Source organism: Lutzomyia longipalpis, chromosome 2, assembly GCF_024334085.1.
Source record: "Lutzomyia longipalpis isolate SR_M1_2022 chromosome 2, ASM2433408v1".
Lineage (NCBI taxonomy): Eukaryota > Metazoa > Arthropoda > Insecta > Diptera > Psychodidae > Lutzomyia > Lutzomyia longipalpis.
In genome coordinates, this window is record NC_074708.1 from 9445326 (window position 1) to 9464542 (window position 19217).

The 19217-nt window shown below is 37.2% G+C and overlaps 5 protein-coding genes and 1 non-coding gene across 10 annotated transcripts; 3 read left to right on the top strand and 3 right to left on the bottom strand.

Moving 5' to 3' along the window:
* Window positions 1-307: 307 nt before the first annotated feature.
* On the bottom strand, window positions 308-4128 carry LOC129788981 (zinc finger protein 271-like). Of its 3 annotated transcripts, none has more exons than XR_008750411.1 (4): window positions 3930-4128; window positions 2826-3861; window positions 1587-2760; window positions 308-448 (listed from the first exon to the last, which is right to left on the bottom strand). XR_008750411.1 is itself a non-coding variant. In XM_055825539.1 (3 exons), exons 1-3 carry the CDS (start codon window positions 4047-4049, stop codon window positions 1703-1705), a joined length of 2214 nt encoding a protein of 737 aa, XP_055681514.1. In that variant the 5' UTR covers window positions 4050-4128; the 3' UTR covers window positions 956-1702. The 3 variants fall into 3 exon arrangements, 1 of the variants encoding a protein (XP_055681514.1); XR_008750410.1 differs by lacking the exon at window positions 308-448 and adding an exon at window positions 956-1239; XM_055825539.1 differs by lacking the exon at window positions 308-448 and having other exon boundaries at window positions 956-2760.
* A 447-nt stretch (window positions 4129-4575) lies between these two features.
* On the top strand, window positions 4576-6186 carry LOC129789105 (malectin-B). Its single transcript, XM_055825745.1, has one exon. The coding sequence runs from the start codon at window positions 4724-4726 to the stop codon at window positions 5552-5554; it is 831 nt and encodes a 276-aa protein (XP_055681720.1). The 5' UTR covers window positions 4576-4723; the 3' UTR covers window positions 5555-6186.
* Window positions 6171-8254, bottom strand: LOC129789132 (uncharacterized). Of its 2 annotated transcripts, none has more exons than XM_055825782.1 (3): window positions 7922-8254; window positions 7478-7854; window positions 6171-6260 (listed from the first exon to the last, which is right to left on the bottom strand). In XM_055825782.1, exons 1-3 carry the CDS (start codon window positions 8108-8110, stop codon window positions 6197-6199), a joined length of 630 nt encoding a protein of 209 aa, XP_055681757.1. In that variant the 5' UTR covers window positions 8111-8254; the 3' UTR covers window positions 6171-6196. The 2 variants fall into 2 exon arrangements, with proteins under 2 accessions (XP_055681757.1, XP_055681758.1); XM_055825783.1 differs by having other exon boundaries at window positions 7474-7854.
* A 320-nt stretch (window positions 8255-8574) lies between these two features.
* LOC129788951 (WD repeat-containing protein 75) lies at window positions 8575-18608 on the top strand. Of its 2 annotated transcripts, XM_055825447.1 has the most exons (7): window positions 8575-8855; window positions 8988-9189; window positions 9257-9441; window positions 9784-11744; window positions 12988-13355; window positions 18025-18335; window positions 18428-18608. In XM_055825447.1, the coding sequence occupies exons 1-7, from the start codon at window positions 8689-8691 to the stop codon at window positions 18501-18503; spliced, it is 3270 nt and encodes a 1089-aa protein (XP_055681422.1). In that variant the 5' UTR covers window positions 8575-8688; the 3' UTR covers window positions 18504-18608. The 2 variants fall into 2 exon arrangements, with proteins under 2 accessions (XP_055681422.1, XP_055681424.1); XM_055825449.1 differs by having other exon boundaries at window positions 18025-18451.
* On the top strand, window positions 9600-9671 carry Trnag-ucc (transfer RNA glycine (anticodon UCC)). The gene has a single exon. It is a non-coding gene; the product is annotated as a tRNA-Gly (tRNA).
* On the bottom strand, window positions 13425-15767 carry LOC129789166 (uncharacterized). The gene is made up of 2 exons (XM_055825825.1): window positions 15416-15767; window positions 13425-14289 (listed from the first exon to the last, which is right to left on the bottom strand). Exons 1-2 carry the CDS (start codon window positions 15503-15505, stop codon window positions 14164-14166), a joined length of 216 nt encoding a protein of 71 aa, XP_055681800.1. The 5' UTR covers window positions 15506-15767; the 3' UTR covers window positions 13425-14163.
* Window positions 18609-19217: the final 609 nt, after the last annotated feature.

Genomic DNA, 19217 nt, shown 5'->3' on the forward strand with positions numbered 1-19217 from the left:
AAAAACTGAATGTGGGAGGGAGACAGTATCAGTGACGTGCACTGTCTCGTTTTCTCTTATACAAAATGTACCAAAAAATAGTAGTGGTGGCTTTAGGAACTAAATTTTTACCGCGCCAATTTCAAAAAGTAGTCAAAAAAGTATGAATTTTATATGGGGGCGCTACAAAGGGGGGCTCTGGGGGGAAAATGAATGCCGTTGGTAAAATCCGCCTGGTATCAGGAGTCTCTGTACCAAATTTCATCACGATCGGACCAACGGTGTGGAAATGCATAGATGAACAGACACCATATTTTCGAGAGACCTTTCTTTATTATATAGATTATTTTTTATTGAACTTATATGCAAATTTTCCTTATAATCTACTTTTTTTACAATTTATATGATTTTTTATATAAATAGAATTAAATAAATTGAGCCACCAATGAGCAAATCAATCCAGTTTAATCTAGAATAAGCGGAAATCTCAAGACAACATTCTACAATTATTATGTAAAATCGATGTCCCGAGATGTATAGCTAATTGAGCCGTTTAATCGATTCATAAATCATGGGAAATATTCTGAAATTATCAATTCTAAAGAGTATGAATTGAAAAATAAAATAAGCAACTTTTTTGCATAATGTGGTAAATTAATTAAATTTCAGGTAAAATAGAAAATATTTAAGGAACTTTTTTTTACTGATCAATCAAAATATTTCACGGATTAAATGAAAATCTTTTACCTATCAAAAAATTGATTTACTTGATTTAGCATTCCGAACATTTGTGAAAATTTCAATTAACTGCTTTACTGCTCAAAAACTTAACAGAAATATACAAAAAGATTTTTACTGGTAAGAATTTGTTTTAAAAATAAACTTGGCTCAAATATTTTACTTGCAAAATTTTTCTTCTATTTAAAAAATATTTTTATTCTATCTCATAATTCATTTTGATGTAAAAATTAACTCTATTTTTATAAAATTACTTTTTATGCCTCAATTTAACGATTTTCCTAAACAAAATCAATTTTCTTTTTTTTTAAATATTTGCTTGAAATGCTTTGAAATATTTTATACCAAAAGTGTTTTTTTTTAAATCTTTTTCCTGATCAAAAAATTAATTCAATCATTTTTCTTTAAACTTAAGTAAATCAAACAAATTTTTGTTCTTATATCACAATTATTACAAAAATGGTCACGCATTCCTCCTTTACTAAATTAATATTAATCAACTTCAAAATGTTCAAAATAATCCTAAAATTAATATAAATTCATTAAAATTTTAATTCTAATTAATTTTAACGATTTTTATTTAATTTCTATTGTCCAAATTCTTGGTCCTCTTAAAGCTTAAATTTCTTTTCTAATTCTCTCCGAATTTGCATTTAATTTTGAAAATTATTTAAATAGTTTTTTCATCACTTCTATTATTTAATTAAGGTAGACTGGGGTTAGATGCTCAAAAAATCTCATTTGTCATGAAAATTCAACAGAAAAAATCAAAAGAAAAGAAATTTTCTCAAAGAATTCATTTTCTTTTAATTTCTTTGAGAATCAGTGAGATTCTTTGTACCCAATTTTCCCCAAAATATGTTACATACCTGCATGAAATTCTCAGATGAGCAATGATTTTCCTGAAGATTCAATTAATGGGGAAAGATGACTTATTAAATTAAAATATCACAAAATTTCACAAATCGAGACTCGAGAGCTTCCTTCACGTTGTGAATGAGCTGACTGGCCAAACACTCGCATACGTCTGGCTGGACGTTTGATCTTTGCAATCTTCCTGAACTGGAGGAGGATTCTCGGTGTTGCGCACCTCATACGAAACGACATTGCTGCTCATTTCTACTTTGATTATGCTATTGAGAACTTGCTGCTGCTGTTGCGGATTGGCTGTGTCCTGATGCTCTGCACTTTCAGATTCCTTCTTCTTCCGCTTCTTCTTGAGAACTTTTTCTTTGCTGGGATCATTTTTGGGGCAATGAATCTTCATGTGACGCTTCATGTCACCCTTCACGCGGAACTTTTTGCTGCAAACCGTGCAGGGATGTGGCTTCTCACCTGTGTGGATGCGTCTGTGGTTCTGCAGGTAGGAACTCGCGCGGAAGGTCTTTGAGCAGTAGTCACAGGCATAGTTCTTCTCACCCGTGTGGATACGCCGGTGAATTACGAGGGAGTACCTGCGTGCAAAGTCCTTCCCACAGAACTCACATTGATGATTCTTCTCGTCTGAATGCTTCGAGGCGATGTGATACTTCAGATCGCCCCATTGGCGGAATTTATGGCTGCAGTGCTTGCATGCGTAGGGTCGTGCGCCCGAGTGGAGCCTCTTGTGCACCTTGAGGGCACTACTGGAGTAGAATGCCTTCCCGCACACTTCACACTGATGCGGGCGTTGTCCTGTGTGCGACAGCAGATGATACTTTAGGGCATTCCGGGAGTTCAATTCCTTCCCGCAAACTTCGCATTTGGACATTTTCTTGTGTGTCCGCTTCTTCCCCTCCTTCCCCACGATTGTCTTCACCTCCTTCACGGCCTTCGGTACCTTTATCTTCTTCCTCTTTCCCAGATTTATCCTCATTTGTGTCTCCTGGAGTATTTTAGCCGTGGTTTGTCTTGTCTTCCGCCCACTTCGGGTTTTATGAACTCCTTCTTCCTCTTCTTCTGGTTTTCTCTTCGATTCCTCCACAGGATTTTCCTTGGTGGCTGGAACAACATCCGTTGAAGCTTTCTCGCTTATCCCATCACTGATTTGTGCGGGAAAAATCGCTAAAAACAAACAAATAAATGAAATTTCAAAAGTAAATTAAAGAAAAAATTCATTTTCAACTCACAATTGTCCGTATTGATTTTCTCAAGGTCCGTCTTATTGATGTAGAGGACAAAATTATCCGGAACAGCCTGTAAATTGGCTTCGTGATGCTCCAGCCCATCGGGAACATTTAGAGAATCCTGGGAGTACCATTCCTTCTCATAGATATCCAATCCGTGATCTGTTTGTGTATCATCCTCCCCGGATTGCTCTTGCACTTTATCCACAACATTCCGGATACCCTCAAGCATATCCTCTGACTCACTAAATTCCTCCTTTTCCACTGCTGCAAGAGCTGATTCTTTCTCCACTTTTTGAATTCTTGAAATTACTTCTGGCTCTTTAATTTTCAAGTCATTCCCTTCAGTTGTGGGAAGATCTTCTCCAGCCTGGATAGCTATATGTCTAAATTTTGGCTTTTCTTCGTAGTGAATCTTGAGATGCGTGTAGAATTTAAATTGTTCCCCAAACTTGGCACCACAGAGCTGACACGTGAAGACTATCCCACCAGGATTAGACTCAATCACATCCTGGGCAAGATCAGATGTCGGAGGATTGGATTTCTTTGAATTTTTCATATTTTCCTTCTTCCTTGGAAGCCTTTTCTTGTGTGGAAGCTCATTTTTTGCCTTTCCTCCCTCAGCTGCACAAGTTTCCGGAATTCCTTTCCCCTCCGAGGGATCCTGAATGATGCTTTTTGACTTTTCTCCTGGAACCATCACTATTGGAGACAAATCTGGGCATTCAACCAAACTATACTGCCCCGGATTTGTTGCCTGAATAATCTTCCCGGAGCTCCTGGTCTCTCCAACCCAGCTACTCCCAATGGGTGTCAATGTGGCCAATTGCTTATCCTTCCTCTGATCCACAATAACATTCGTCCCATTCTCCAGATTAGGCTTCACTGACAAATTCTGGACGTACGTTGTAATCTTCCCCGGATCCACAATTACATTCGACTGATGCAGGAGATTTGTTCCCAAATGCGGAACTCTCACTCCACCCGGTGGGCACACATCGAGGGAAGTCTCCTGGATTTCCACATGCCCAAGAAAAGTCTGCAAAGCAACAGAAAATCATCAAAACTTTCTGGGGAATTTGCAGGAAGTCATTGAGAGAGCCTCACATGGTCAATAAATTCTTGATTCCGGATATTTATCACCTGGTACAGCCCCCCAGGATCAAGGGCTCTAATTCCAGCAAAATCTACTCCGGCAAAATCACTTGTCTCACTGTTTGATTGCATATTTTATGCACAAAATACAAAATAATCAAACTTCTTGTTTACAAGTTTCGTCTGATCTAGTTCTAGCGGTCCACGAAACAATTTGGCTGCATTGTGATTATTATGGTGTGAAGTTTGCTACGATCATCTTCTTTGTGAGCTCTTTTTTTTTCTTTTTGAATTTTTTTAATCTTTTTTTAAAGTTTCTTATCACTTTTAAAGCTTTTAAATAATTTTCTTAAAAAAAAAACTATAATAAGTAAAAAATTATAAATATTTTCTTTTTATTAGAAAAAAATATTACTTTTCCTTCTAAAAAAGAAGGAACTTTTAATATCAATCTTTCCTTTTTGTTTAAATTGTGTCACTTTCATCAGATATTCTTTAATAAAATAAATTATAAAAGACCTGGCATGTCGACTAGATTAGCACCCCCGCCCCTAAATTATTGTACTTTCAAAGAAATTTGAGTTTGTTTATCACAAAATGCCAAATAACCAAACTTATTGTTGTGTACCGCACGACATATAACCTCAATCCGGGAAGTTTTCTTCTTCTTTGCCTGTTGTGCAGACGCGGCGAGTAGGTGGCTTTCTGATAAATCGCACCTGATAACATTCACCAGATGTTTGTTTAAGTGTCGCGCACCGTAAAGTGTGTCTCCAAAGTGTCTCCGTGGCTACACGCAACAAAGTATGGAGCTGGGGAATTGGCCACGTGTGAGAATGCAGGTGTTTTCCACTGTTGTCTGCATCCTGCTCACTACGTCCGGTGTCCGTGCATACGATGCCATCTACGCGGTGAATGCTGGTGGAGAGAGTCACGTCGACAGGCATGGGATCACGTATGAGCGAGATCCGCTAATGGGGAAAGTGGGAACTGCCTCGGATTACGGGAAAAACATCCATTTGATCGCCCGGGTGCCGGATGCCGATAAGATCCTGTACCAGACTGAACGCTACCACACGGCTAATTTTGGGTACGACATCCCATTGGCCGGCGATGGAGACTACGTGCTGATCCTCAAATTCAGCGAAGTCTACTTCAATGCCCCAAATATGAAGGTCTTCGATGTTACGCTGAATGGTGAGCACAATGTTGTGAATGATTTGGACATCTTCAATCTGGTGGGACGGGGAACAGCCCACGATGAGTATGTCTACTTTAGTGTATCGAGAGATAGGCTGTACTACAAGGAGGATGAATCTGAAATTCGGGACAATCGTATCCGTGTGGAATTCATCAAGGGCTACCGGGACAACCCGAAGGTCAATGCTCTGGTTCTCCTGAAAGGTGACCTGGAGAATATTCCGCAACTTCCACGGCAAATTGTCGATCGTGAAAATGAATTTTTCGCTGAACCCGATCCCGTGAAGCCCTCATCACTGGATAGTTCATCGCGCGTGAGGAGTGGGCCACCCCAACCGAATCCCTACTTCATGGATGATTCCTCAATGATGCTCTTGCCCATCTTTATTGCCATTGGGGCCTTCTTCCCACTCCTCTTCTGCCTCTGCAAATTGTGATGTGCCCCACCGCTTGTGCACAAAAAGCGCCCATCTCTGCACAAATACTCACAGAGCCCCGCATCCGGAAGGTGGTAAAAGAAAAAGAAAGAAATTGGATGCAACCACGACAGCATAGCGTACTTAAGTCTCTCGTACACATCCCTCGCTTTGTGTTCTTTGTGAATCATCATTCCCACAGCATCGTAGTCCTCGATAGCAATACAACTACACCTCCTACCCTCCTCCCCCAGCCCCCCCAAGAGACTCTATCGGATACAGTCTCTCACGACTGAACTATCTGTGCAATGTTTTACCTTTTTTTTAATTTTATTTTTTTATTTAACTTCTAAACTTTAAGACACGCGCAACTCCTCAAGTTAGGATGAAGCAAGAAAAAAAAAAACAAAGGAGGGTGGCAGGAGTCCCTCCATCCAGTTCAATGGGCATCCCCTCCATACCCAAAAAATTCTTATCCTCCCAGAGGAAACTTTTTATTTAATTTGTATAGGAAAATTCTATTCTCAAGTAAAACGAAAAAGAAACCGGAAGTGTACAACATTTTTCCTTTCTCTCGAGTTCATGTGTGAGACTAATTTTAAGGATTTTATTGGAATAAAAAAATTACCAATGGTGTGTGGATTGTTAATTTAGCACGGACTTTTATTCATTCATTGTTCTCTCTCTCTGCGGTGGGGGCGTCATGAACCTCCGGAAGAGCTTCCATCTGCAACAAAAAAAGAAGGTTTTTCTGTTTTATCAAGAATGTTGTTAAGCAAAATTCTCCAATTGAATGATAAGATAAGGAAAATTGATTTTCCACTCAATTTATTATGCGGTGCTACGTGGGCATTGAACCAAGTCCAAAAATCGCAAATTAAGTCGTATCAATGCAAGTTAAAATAACGCTAAGAAATTATTCTTCATTAAAAAATACTTTATTTGTTGAAAAGAAATTTTTATCAGAGTTGAAAAGTTTCTCATTGAGAATTTCTAGATAAATCTGAAAAGATTAATTTTTTAAAAAAAATTAGGGATAGATTTGATCTCAAATTGAATTGAATGGATTGAATTAAGTTTCATGTTGAAATTGATTTTTTTTGTTGAATATTAATTTTTAACCCTTTCGCGTTTTTTGGGTCATATGTTGACCCAAACATGAAACATTTTATTTTCCCAATTTTTTATAAATTTGGTAGTTCTAATTTTTCCAGACACTAGTCTCATGGCTAACGGGTGGGGGAAAGGTGTGAGCTAAGTGTCCTAGGCGGTGGAGCGTCGTCCATTAGCACGCTCCGGTATGGGTCAGTCTCTTTCTGAGTTTTTAGCCGTGTCCCGCCGCTCGTGATAATTTTGGTAGCCAATCTTAAATTGGATTGCAAAATGCAATTGTTTTTCCTAATAAATACATGAAATTCACGCAGAAGAAGTTAAAGAAGACATTTTGCCTGAAAAATACCTTCTAAGTTCGTTTATAGAATAAATCGGGATAAAAGAGCGCAAGTTTCAATGTTTTATGTTTCACGTTGGACGCGAAAGGGTTAAGTTAATTTTTTATTGAATATTTATTAAATCATTTCTATTTTTTTTATTAAAAGGAACGATTATTTCGTTTAGGTATTAAATTTTTTGGACTTTCTTTAAATTCTTGAAAATATTTAGAAAACAAAAGGATTTTGTTTAATCTCCAAAATGATCCAAAATCACCATGGGGCGGGGCAAAAAAATCAGTCAGTTACTGCAATTTTTTAAATTATTCTTGAAGAAAATAGAAAAAAAATTAATAAAGCAAAATTACCCAAAAGAAAAAAAAACTGAAAATCCCTCAATAATAATTTTTGGAATTTTTTTTATCTACAAAAATTTCAACTCTGATGCCCACAAGTCATAAAAAAAACCTTTCTCTTTGAGAATAAAAATATTTTCTTTGGCTTTAATACCTACAATCCTGCAGTTAAGGGTCTCTGGAGGCGTTTAGCTGGATTGAGATTCCCCTTTGCTGCGGGCTTCCCCTTGACTTTATGCCCTGAATCCACAATCACAGCCACGGGAATCTTCTCCAGATCCCCATTCCAGGCGTACTTTACGGTCGTTGATTTCTCCGTGGATGATGTTTGTTGAGATTCACTTTCTGCACTCTCAGACGCCTCACCGAGGATTGTTACCGTTCCGAGGGGCTTATTGGGGGTAGTGGGTGGTTTAGGGGGGTTGGTGATGTAAATGGGTGGCTTTGAGGGTTTTGTTCCGTTGAAAATTCCCCATGAATCGGGTTTTACAGTGAGATGATCGTAATCGTAGTCGTAGTCGTAGTTGATGTCGTCCTGAAAATGGGATTAAGAGGGATTTGTAAGAAAGGATTTTGAGAATTTTTCTATAATTTCCTCATACCCCAACATTTGTTCCCCAAACGCTGTCTTTCTGGAAAATTATTGCCACATCTTTAATGTTAAACTGGATGTTGTATCTGCCCGTTTGACGTTGATCCACGGTTGCATTGAGCGGAAAGCCACTGACACAGTAGCACATTATCAGTGCAAGAAGGGAAAAAGAAAAACTCTCTACACAATTAACAGGCATTTCTCCCGGAGTAAGAGTGATCTCAATTTTCACTATCAACCCAACTCCCAGCACGGTTCTCAATGAAATGAAACGTTCGAGGGAATGTGTGTGCAATTCCTTCCTCCCGTTATGCCTCCAGCAGCAGCACCCAAGAATTGCTTCAGCGCGGTTCATTCACCTCCCGCGCATCGACCAATCGCTCCGAGTTGACGATGGGAGAAGATTCCCACCGGCCGCGAAGAGATGAAATCATTATTAGTGGCTCAGGCACCCGTAACGGAATACGGCGTCTCTCCAGACGGGGCAAGCATTGTGCAAAAATAAAAAGAAGCTCTAAAGACGATGGCCTCTTTATCTCTTCCCAACGCAATCACGTGGCTGTGTCCGTTACAGGTGGGCTGAATTTGAATTTTACTACTTTTTTGGCGGGAAGACATCCATGTGGGACATTTTTGGGACACGTCCAATGACATTCCAGGGTTTGTCAATTAATTTTCCCAAAAATGTACCAACAAAACACGTGCGGTTTGTTTACAAAAACTTCCCAAAGATTTTCACAGCAAGAAAATTAATTTTCATTATTTTTCCATGAGAAAATGGTTTGTTTGGAGCTTGTGGATAGTCCAAGAGTAGAAATGGCGAGTGATGTAATGGAATACGATGAAATCTTGGAGGATTCATTTGCTGCTGCGGATTTGCAAGTACGACAAGTTGCCGGTGGGAAAATCACGGAATTTCCACCAATTTTCTCAGATGACGGAGAGTGAGTATTCACAGGAATCCCTTATTAAGGATTTCCCTTGTCTTCCATTCAAGAGCTTCCCTTTATTAGCTTGAAAAAAATCTTTAGTCCAAGTGGCCAGGAAACATAACCTCGTTTTTCTCTCTCCGGCAGGGATATTCTTCTCGTTTGGAACAACACAGTGAGAGTCTTCAATGTGGCCACGGGGAAATGGGTGCGGGATCTCGATAAGACAGACGCTGATCTTGTTGCCATTGAATTTGATCCAACAAATTCCCAGGAAATCATTGGATGTACAAAGGATGGCGATGTGGTTACATGGAAGTGGAAGGCAGGAGTTAGATGCCAGAGAATTGTAAGGAAATTCCAGGGAAAAACGTACTGATTCAGAGAATTAAGAACACATTTCGGGTTCTTTTCAGAAACTAAACATCCCCCAGACGAATTTCCGCGTGATGTCATTCAATTTGTTTGAAGGACTCGATGGCAATCTCCAGGCTGTGATTGTCTACTTCTACGACAATGATTCTTCGATTAAATTAGATGTTTTCCGGCTGGCCGATGGGGAGAGTCTCAATGGATTCCCGGGGAAATTCAATCAGCTATCGTGAGTACTAAAGATTTTATTTGACTCCCGGAAATATCCAGAAGATGATTCCTTGTACAAAATTCATCACTTGTAGCATTTATTGTAAAAAAAAACTGATGAAATGTTAGCTCTTCATTTGATTCGAGTAAATAAACTCGGACAGAGCTCTCCCAGCGGCGTCAGTGGTGTAATGGTTAGCATAGTTGCCTTCCAAGCAGTTGATCCGAGTTCGATTCTCGGCTGACGCACGACGATTTTTTTTTGTGCTTCTATCACTTTTAAATCCGGAAGATTTTTAAGAAATTTTGTAATTTAAAGAACTTCCTGATTTTTAAGAAAGGTCCCTCAATTCCCTTCCAGGACTCAATCCTTCAAAGTCTCAATGAATAACAAGCAAAAGTTCTTTGCCCTGATTCAGCGGCATGTACTCTATGTCGGGAATTTGGCCACAGGGAAGCGCCGATTCCATTTTAATCTTCAGAATCGCTTATTTACGACCGTTGCCGTTCATCCCATATCCCCAATTATTGCAACTGGGGACCATTCCGGAAAGATCATCCTGTGGATGAACACAGACTCGTATGAGCCATTAAAGTCAATTTATCACTGGCATCCGGCTCCTGTGAAATGCCTCTCCTTCTCTGAGTCCGGCACGCATTTCTACTCAGGCGGAGTGGAGCAGGTGCTGGTGAAGTGGACGCACAATCGTCCGGATATGCGGAAGTTCCTGCCACGAATGCGTGGCACAGCAATTCACATAACCATAGCGCCGAAGAATGAGAAGATCGCCGTGGCTCTCAGTGACAATGGGATTCAACTGCTGAACGCCAATCTGGAGGTGCAGACACTCATTCAGAACTTCTGTCACGTTGCGGACGATGGCACGGGAGAGAATCCCTTCCCAGCGGGCATGATCATCAATCCGCGCAGCAATTGTATCGTTCTCAATGGTCGCGTGGGGCATTTGCAGTTCTTCTCGACGCACACAAAGAGCTTCCTCTACGACGTAGACATTACGGGGGAGAATCAGATGAACCCTGAACCGATGAGCATAATCTACAACACGCGTGTCACGAGGGTTTCCATCTGCATGGATTGGATGGCAACGGCGGAGTGTTGGAATGATCATGAACACTTTATTCAGACAAAGATTAAATTTTGGGAATTTAGCAAAGAGAAGCAACTCTTTGTCCTCAACACGGATATCCAGATGCCGCATGAGAAAGCCATCACGGCGCTTGTCTTCTCCAAAATCTACTTCTCCGACAGTGTGGTGTGTGCATCAGCTGGTGGTGATAATTTCCTGATTATTTGGAAGTGTGACAGCGCCGGGAAAAGCTGGAGCATTCACAGACGCCTCCGCTATCGCAACTATCCCATAAAGAGCGTTGCCTTCTGCCAAGATGGGACACTAATGGTGGCGGGATTTGGGAATGTTTGCATTGTCTACAAAACGAGTGATTTAACAGTTAAAACCATCTTCTGTGCTCCATCTGGACTCGATGGGGGCATTGGGAAAGTTTCCTTTTTAACTCCAAAATCCTTCCCAGACGCCAATGGAGATGCCAAGTCCATTGAAGGGAAAAATAGAGAAATATCAGAGAGGAAAAGTCAAACAATTCAACTGGTGCACGCATTTCTCGAAAAGAATTCCAATGATCTCCTTAAATCAATTAACAGTGAAATGAATACCCCTAAAATGCAGGAGAAATGCACAAAAATTGATAAAATTGATCAAGAAGAATTATTTAGCATGATTATGGGACTGAAAGATCTCGATTTAGATCAGAAACTTTGCATGCTCCATCACATGGAGATTTCGTGCAATGTGAAGAAGGATCTGAGGCGACGAATGAAGGAATATTTAGAGAAATCAGACATACTCTCACCAAATCTCGATGCAACCACTGAGGCATTTGCTGCTAATTTAGGAGAGATTCACAAATCATCAAAAATTTCCCAACTTTGGCATATAAAGAAGAGAAGAGAATTTCATGGGAAGTTTAAGAAAGGTCAAGGAAATCTCCCTGATTGTGGTGATCAAAACAATCTGCATGAGAATGGGAATGCATCAATGGAGGAAGATGGTGGAGCAGAAAGTCCAGCAAAGGCTTATCCTCTAACGGAGCCAGCAGAAATTCAACAATTAGTTTTCTCAAGTGGCGAATATGCGCACATTTTGGTTGCAGCCACAAAGAATCGTGTCCTTGTTTGGGATTTAATGTCGCTCAAATTGACGAGTGTCATCAAAATTTCAGCAGCTTCCCTGAGTGTGGATCCTCTCACGGGGCTATTTGCAGTCTTCACGAAGCAGAATAATTGTAAGTAGAATTTTTAAAAAGAAAATTTTAATATTTTGCAAAGAAAAATTAGATTTTACTATTTTTATTCAAAATGTATAAATTGAGTTCGATTTGATAAAAATTGATTCGAAAAATTGGCGATTTTTAAGGAAAAATTAGGGCAGCTTGTTAAAATCTGGTTTAAGTCAGATTTTGAGTTTATCTAGCAGATAATCAGATTATCAGATAAAATTCTATTCCAACCCTATTCTAAATCATCTTTAAAAGAATTAAGATTAAATACAATAGGGAAGACCGGGGTAAAAAAAAAAGTCCATTTGCATAAATCCTTATCTGCAGGATTTCCCAAGGGCAAGAAAATTTCCTCGATAGGTCATTTTCATAAAAAATTTCCTGGCCTACAACTTTGTCTCAGACCACTTTTCTCTATCTCCCCGGGAAATATGAGTTTTCAAGCTTTTCCTGAACCCTTCCGCTTCTGACTTTTTTTTTTTGAACTCGGCGGGTAAATATTGTCACCAGCGGGGTAAATAAAGTCGGTGGAATTTTCCTACATTTCCAATGATTTTCCACCTGAGCGATTGATAGTAGTTGATAGCTAAACTTCTCACCTTTTGATCCGCTACAAGGAATTTCACTTTCATAACCACTAAAATAGAGAATTTTGCGATTTTCTCAATCACGCCATTTTGCGACAAATGGTTGGAAATTATGTCAAAAATTTCGAAGTTTCATATGATTTACATGGGTTGACACTATTGACTCCACGGGGCAAGTTTTGATTTAAATAATTGTACAGAAAATCATTCAAAGTTAGTTAAAAATACACCTTGGCATCGTTTTCTACAGCTAGTGAAAAAAATTATCAGATTGGAAAATTGTTAAAGGAAAAGTATCGGAAAACGAGTTTTCTCAAAACGCAAAAGTTAGGGAAATGGGCCCAAAATTTTGTTTGTTTTTTTACTCAATTATTTATTTAAGGTCAATTATTTAAGGTTGATAGGGCTTTCCACCAAAATTTTTTCAGATTTTTCGGATTAATAACTTGGGAGAAATTGCCATTTGAAAATTCCAAACTGACTTTTTCAACCCCGGTCTCCCCTACAGATAAACAAGGAATTCGTGTTCGAATTACAGACATTTCGGAGATTTTGCTATCTTTCCTCAGGACTGCAAAATAAACTTAAAAATTAAAAACTTTTACAAAAAAAAATCATATTTCCACTCAAATTAAATGGATAAATTTGAAAATTTCTTCCAGTATTCGTCTTCTTGCCGAGTTCACCAATTCCAATTTATCATAAACGCGACATGCCGGGAGTTTATGATGCTCTGTGGGTTCCACGACAGGATCCCAAATCAACTTCATTGTCCATTGATTGGCAATCGCAATCGCAGCTGTTTTTCCTCACGCACGAGCAGGAGCTCCTTTGTCTGGGTTTGCGGAATGATGACGATGACTTACTCCCAATGGTGACATTCCTCAGTGAAGCAGACACAGTGAGCAATTACACACCCTTTGGGGCGATGATTGCGAAGCAAATGCAGGAGAGATCTCAATTTCTCAGCAATGTTGCAAGTGAAATGCATCATTCAACGGGGATCCTTGGGAAATCCAAAGTTAACGAGGTGAGTGAGACACTACAACAACCCTTTTGGGGTGGTGGGTGGGACAACATTATATTGAAAAGTTTTGCATTAGTGGATAAATATTTTATTTGGTATAATCGCTAAATCTCTGGTGCTTATAATTTAATAGAAATTCTACGTTTTTTTTTTCTTTTGAAACATTCCATTTTATTTTAAATTCCTTTGAGATTAGTTAATTGAATCTTTATAATATTTTTATGGTGGGATATTTTCCCTTTTTAAGTTTTTTTTTCAGTTGATATTTTCTTTTACAAACATTGCGAAAAATATTTCATTAAAACATTTACAATGATTCTTAAAATCTTTCTTTGTGATTTTTTTTAAATGTATAAGTTTTCAGTTGATAAACAATTTAAGAAATTAACAAAAAAATCTCTTTTAAATAAAATAAAAAAATAATAAATCGCGTAAAAAGTGGAACGGAATTCTCTAGTTTTCTCAATGTTTCGTCCATTCTTTCAGTTCTTTCAAAAACAAAAAATTAAATTCGTGATTATTTTGGGATTAAATCTTTTGATCAGAAAATTGGTCCTTTGACCAGGAAAATATTCTAACTAATTAGAACGTTCTCCTGACTAAAAGACTAATTTACAGATCAACAGATAAGATCCCTCATTTTTTTGGGTAAAAATTATAAATTAATATTAATAAATTGGTTTTGTTTTATAAATTAGTATCACAAAAAATTAATCCTAACATGGTGCGCGGGAAATGGAGATTTATTTATTAACAAAAAAAAAAAGACTTAATCGCGATGAATGGGAAGTGATTGAAGGCGGAAGTATCTTCATTCAATTGGCTTCCTGAACATGGGTAGTCTGTAGTTGCGGCATCGACGCATCAGATGAATGTCGTGCTTGAAGTAGCGCAAACAGTGCCATTGAGGAATTTCCATCATAGTCTGTGTCATTTGCTGCAAGGAAAAAAGAAGGAAAGGAAGCGATTTTTATCTCATATAACATTTTATGTGTTCTTCATCATGTTTCACTCGGGGCAAAGAAGAAAAAATGTTAAAAAATTGTCAAGAATTCTTGTTGGTTTTTTTTTGTAACAATTTTTCTGCCATTTATACAAATTTTTCCCCTGAGGGATTTCTATTTTTGCTACAAGATTTTTTTTGTTATCATTTCTACCGTCAGGAGGGGAAATGTTAAAAATATCCTTTTTTCGCTGCTCTTCTTTTTTTTTCTCCTTTGAATTCTAATTGTCTCGTTTCATTCAAAAGCTCCAGAGGGAATATCCATTGCGGGAATTTATTATGTTTCTGGCAGATTCTATTTATCTTCGCGTCTTCATTTTGACGAAGGGAAATGAAGGGAAACGTCCCAGAGGTTCATGTTAAATTTAATATATTTTACTACCTACGATGAATATTTTAATATTCAACTTTATGATTAATTTTTGGCAAATTGTGACGTCGTTTAAAATGCAGAAATTTCTTAGAAGGTGCTAAAAGGGAGCTTTTGAACTTTGATTAATAAAAAAAAGGGAATGTTTTTTTTTCCTTAAATTTCGCATCAAAAGGGTTCTTTTCTTGGAAATTCTTATTCAAATTGAGAATTTATAAGCACCAAAGCGTGCTTTATCGATGATTTTTGACGAAGTAATTTTATGCTTTGTTAATTTAAAGAGACAAAAATCACAATAATGACGTCATTTTAATGGATTTTTGGGCAAATATTTGCAGAATAAACCCTGGCAGAACTATAGAAAGTTTTTTTTTTTAATGCTAATTAGTTATGCTAATGCATAGATAGAGCAAAAAAAACAACATAGTGAACTTTGTGACTGATAAATTGCGAATTGGGAGCATGAAACTTGTAGTAAATGAGACGAATCAAAAGTTAATATAAATAAATCACCGGATGTGAGTCAGAGAAAAATAAAAGTTCTTTAATAAATCTATTGACACTGCAAAAGGCAACAATTGCCAATTGCAATATGAACCCTATTTCGAAAATAAACATCACTTGAAGGCACTTCAAGAAAATGAAATTATACGTTGTGCAATGAAAACTATAAGAGAATGAGAGACTTACGACTTTGGGATTTGAAATTGGCCATCCAACGGAGCTCTCAATGCAAACGAACGAAAGCCAGAGAATGAAAATTAATCCAAGTATTTTCATTTCTGGATAAATTTCCGACTTTCCACACCCAAATCACGCACTAAACAACCCCTTTTTTTATTTTGATGAATTCACTTCTGTGGCTCACAAATATTTATGCGAAGGGAGTTTTCACGTTTTCTTTTTAAATTTATTTTTATAAAACACACTCAACACGCTTTTTGAATGTAAAAATTCCTCCCAAGTGTATGTGCCGGATGGATGGTGCTAAAATGAAATTTATGATGTTATTCTGTAGAGAGTCGCGTTGCAATTGATCATTGGAGTGTCTGAGGGATCCCTTTTATATACTGTTACGTTCCACCCGCTCAGCTCCACTCCGTCGCTGCTGGGTGGGTAAACGACACGTTGGTAGGGAATCTTGCGTCAAGGTGGAGAAGATGCTGGCAGAGGGGAAGTACTCCGAGAGCCGTAACATCATTCCAGACGCTTTGTTCCCGACAACTTTGTTATACATATATCACAAAAGTATCTTATATATTATTCTACTGCAGAAATTTTCAATTTTTACCTCCCCCAACTTTTCAATTTTATCCTCAAACTCCTCACCTCTCGTTCAAACCACTTTTATCGCATGAATTTTCCACCATTGGAAAGCATCAAAGTTGACCAATCATTAATATTTCTCATCCACCAAAGAATTCCACCCACATCAATTTTTTCTTTTAGGTATTTAACCCATTTTGAATTTTCAATTAATGCTGAGAAGGAGAAAAATGATAATGAATTGAAAATTGAAAATAATATTCTAATTAAAATAAGTTTTTTTCATGAAACTTTGCGCATAAAATTGATTATTTAGGTGAAATGCCATTGGCATGAACAAGTTTGCAATTTCAAAACTTGCAGCACTTTATTTATAGAACTATCATCCAATTGAATTGCAAGAATTATGCACTGAGGGGAGAAATTCGTAACAAGTTTTATCTCCAAAGACCAAGCAATAAGATGAAATCTCTCTAGAGGAAATGAGGGCTCAATTGAATTCTATTTTTTAGTTTTTTTTTCTCTACAAAATGCTTTCAAAACAGGGGCCTGGAAAAGGAGCCTTGTTTGGTGTCTTAATTTTCTCTTAAAATTTAGGAAGTTTAGGCTTTTTTAGAGGATAAAACATTTCTTTTTTTTGCCAAAAATTAAGTTAAAAATTTTACAACTATCATAAATAGAGAATAATCGTGAAAAAAATCGTCAAACGTTAGAAAAGCTTTTTCTAAGAAAAGGCCTACGTTGGAACAGAAATGTCTAACATTAAAAAGAGCCGTTAAATATTAAAAAAAACGGTAAAGTTGAAAAAAAACATGTCAGCTAATTTTTTCGTTTGTCTTAAAGATTCAATCAAGTAAAACATTTCAAACTTTATTCTATGGAACTTTGTACTGAAGCTCCACCAATTTAATGAAGCGTGGGTGGAGCTTAGTTCATTAACCAATCAAATCACAGGTTAAAGGTTAATAAAATCGAATAAAATATTCTTTTGGTTAATTCTCAATTCTATTTAAAAACAACTTCAGAATGAATAAACCCAGCATTCCTTAGTCTTATTGATAAACTTAAGTAACTTATATTACCTCAATGTTTTGTTAGTTTTTAGCTAAAATTGTCACACCATCCTGAATATATAAACCAGCAAGATTAATGAGATTATTGGCAGAGATAGTAAATGTGCTAAAATTAGCAATCTTTAGTGAGTTTATTGATTTAAAATGTAAATAAAACCATTTCAATCACGCGATGATGCTCTGAAATTAATGTTTATTGCTTCAATTTCCACAATAATACTGACTTTTAGTTCTTTAAGTTCATTTTCTTATTGATTTTCATGAAAAATTCTACATTTTTTGGAGTTTATAGAAACTCTGCTTGACAACATATTTCTTTTTTATGATTAATTCTTGTCATAAGAGAACAAAAATTCTGGTTTTAATTTGTTGAATCAAACTTTGCATTTGATGAGTGAACAAGGTCTTTACGGACGGAACGGACAGACAGTTTTCAATGCAAAAAACAATAAATTTTGCTCTTTAATTGAGTTCCTTCTACATAAAACCTGCATAATCTGGACAAAACTACATAACAGAAGAATATCTTGTGTCGTTGCTCATCCAATACATTTAATTAACCTATTTGAGTTATGATTCGCAATCATCTCCGAAAAATAAACTTTGTATCTGCTTCTGGATGTTTCTAAGAGAGACCCAGAAGATGATTTTCTTATGCTCTCTGTGAGAGAGATTTATTTATGGAAATTTTCTTATCTCTGCTGTTTTTTTTTTTAAATGTTGCAAATGATTATTTTATTTATTACATTAATTTGGTTTCGTTGTTATGTAAATAAGTAAGTGCCTAATCTATGTACTACTTTACATACTTTCTCTTTCTAAAATTTTTGCTTTATATAAGAAGCTATATATAGTGAAATTTTTATTAAAGTTTCGTCTTTTCTTAAATATCCTTTCATATCATAAGCTTATAAAATATTTTATTTTTATTAAAAATTTTATCTTTCCTTCAAATTTCAGCTCATCAATTCAATACCGCATGCAATGGCACCAGCCAATACATTGAGCAAGGGTTTCCTCAAGTCATTGCTGATAGCGCGGAAGAAAAAGGTGGAAAGTCACGAGAATGCTGATAAACAATCACCGGGCGTGACGTCCAAAGTGCCGACAAGTGAGGAAGATGCAAAAATAGCGGAGAGATTGGAGAGGATGAAAATTTGGGAAAAGCACAAAAGCACCGCGAGGGAGAAAGTTCGACGTGGTGAGAAGAATGAGGTCAATGGGGATGAGAAGTTGAGTGAAATTGCCAAAAGCAACGTGCAATTCAACATGTAAGAGCCGGAATTGGGGGTGGGTGAGAAGGAAGTGTGTGTGTGTGTTATTTTTGATTTTTTTTCCTTCTCTTTATTCGTCTAATAAACAGGACTGTAAATTGTCATAAAGATGATCTTCTGGGGCATCACTCCCTCGTCGTCTACTCTCTCTGTTATTCTGTGTAGCTGTCCCCCCCCCTTCCCATGACAATCAAATTGAATGCATCCGCCGAGGCAATAAATAATAGACCAAATCCCTCGTGCTAGAAGCAGTCTTGTCGCAGTTCTTATCTCGCGTGTAATGCACACAACATCATCAAGCCCATGGATGATGAACTGAAGGCGATAGCAATGCCTCCTGCGTGCTGGGTTCCATTTGACGTCTGAAATGTTTCTCATCTGCAGCGACAATGAGGGCATAAGATGAAAATGTGTGACGATGAATTACTCGTGATAATCTTTACTCATTCCTAAGAAGTTGTGATTCATCAGCGAAGAACATCCTGTGGCGCGGTGAGTAATAGAAGATTTATTAAAACACATTTTTAGGAGGTTGGAGGTGGTCCATTTTCATCATATTTTTTCAAAAAAAATTGTTTAATATCCGATTCTTTGCTATTTTTTGTGCAAATAAATAAGCAAATTAGCAGGGAAAATCAGGTGAGTCAAAGAATGAAATTATTGGATAATTATTTCCCAGCCATTTGTCTTTTCTAAAAGAAAATTCATTAATTCTGTATTAACTCTGGACCTGATGAAACAGAAAACAATTCTTCGAAACATCCTGTTTTTCCTTTTTTTTTTTTTAATCCTTTTAAACATCAAAATTTCACTCTCAAGTTAAATGCAATAGCTGCAGTTTCAAAATGAGCTAGAAACTGCAGCTGAATGAGGCGGAAA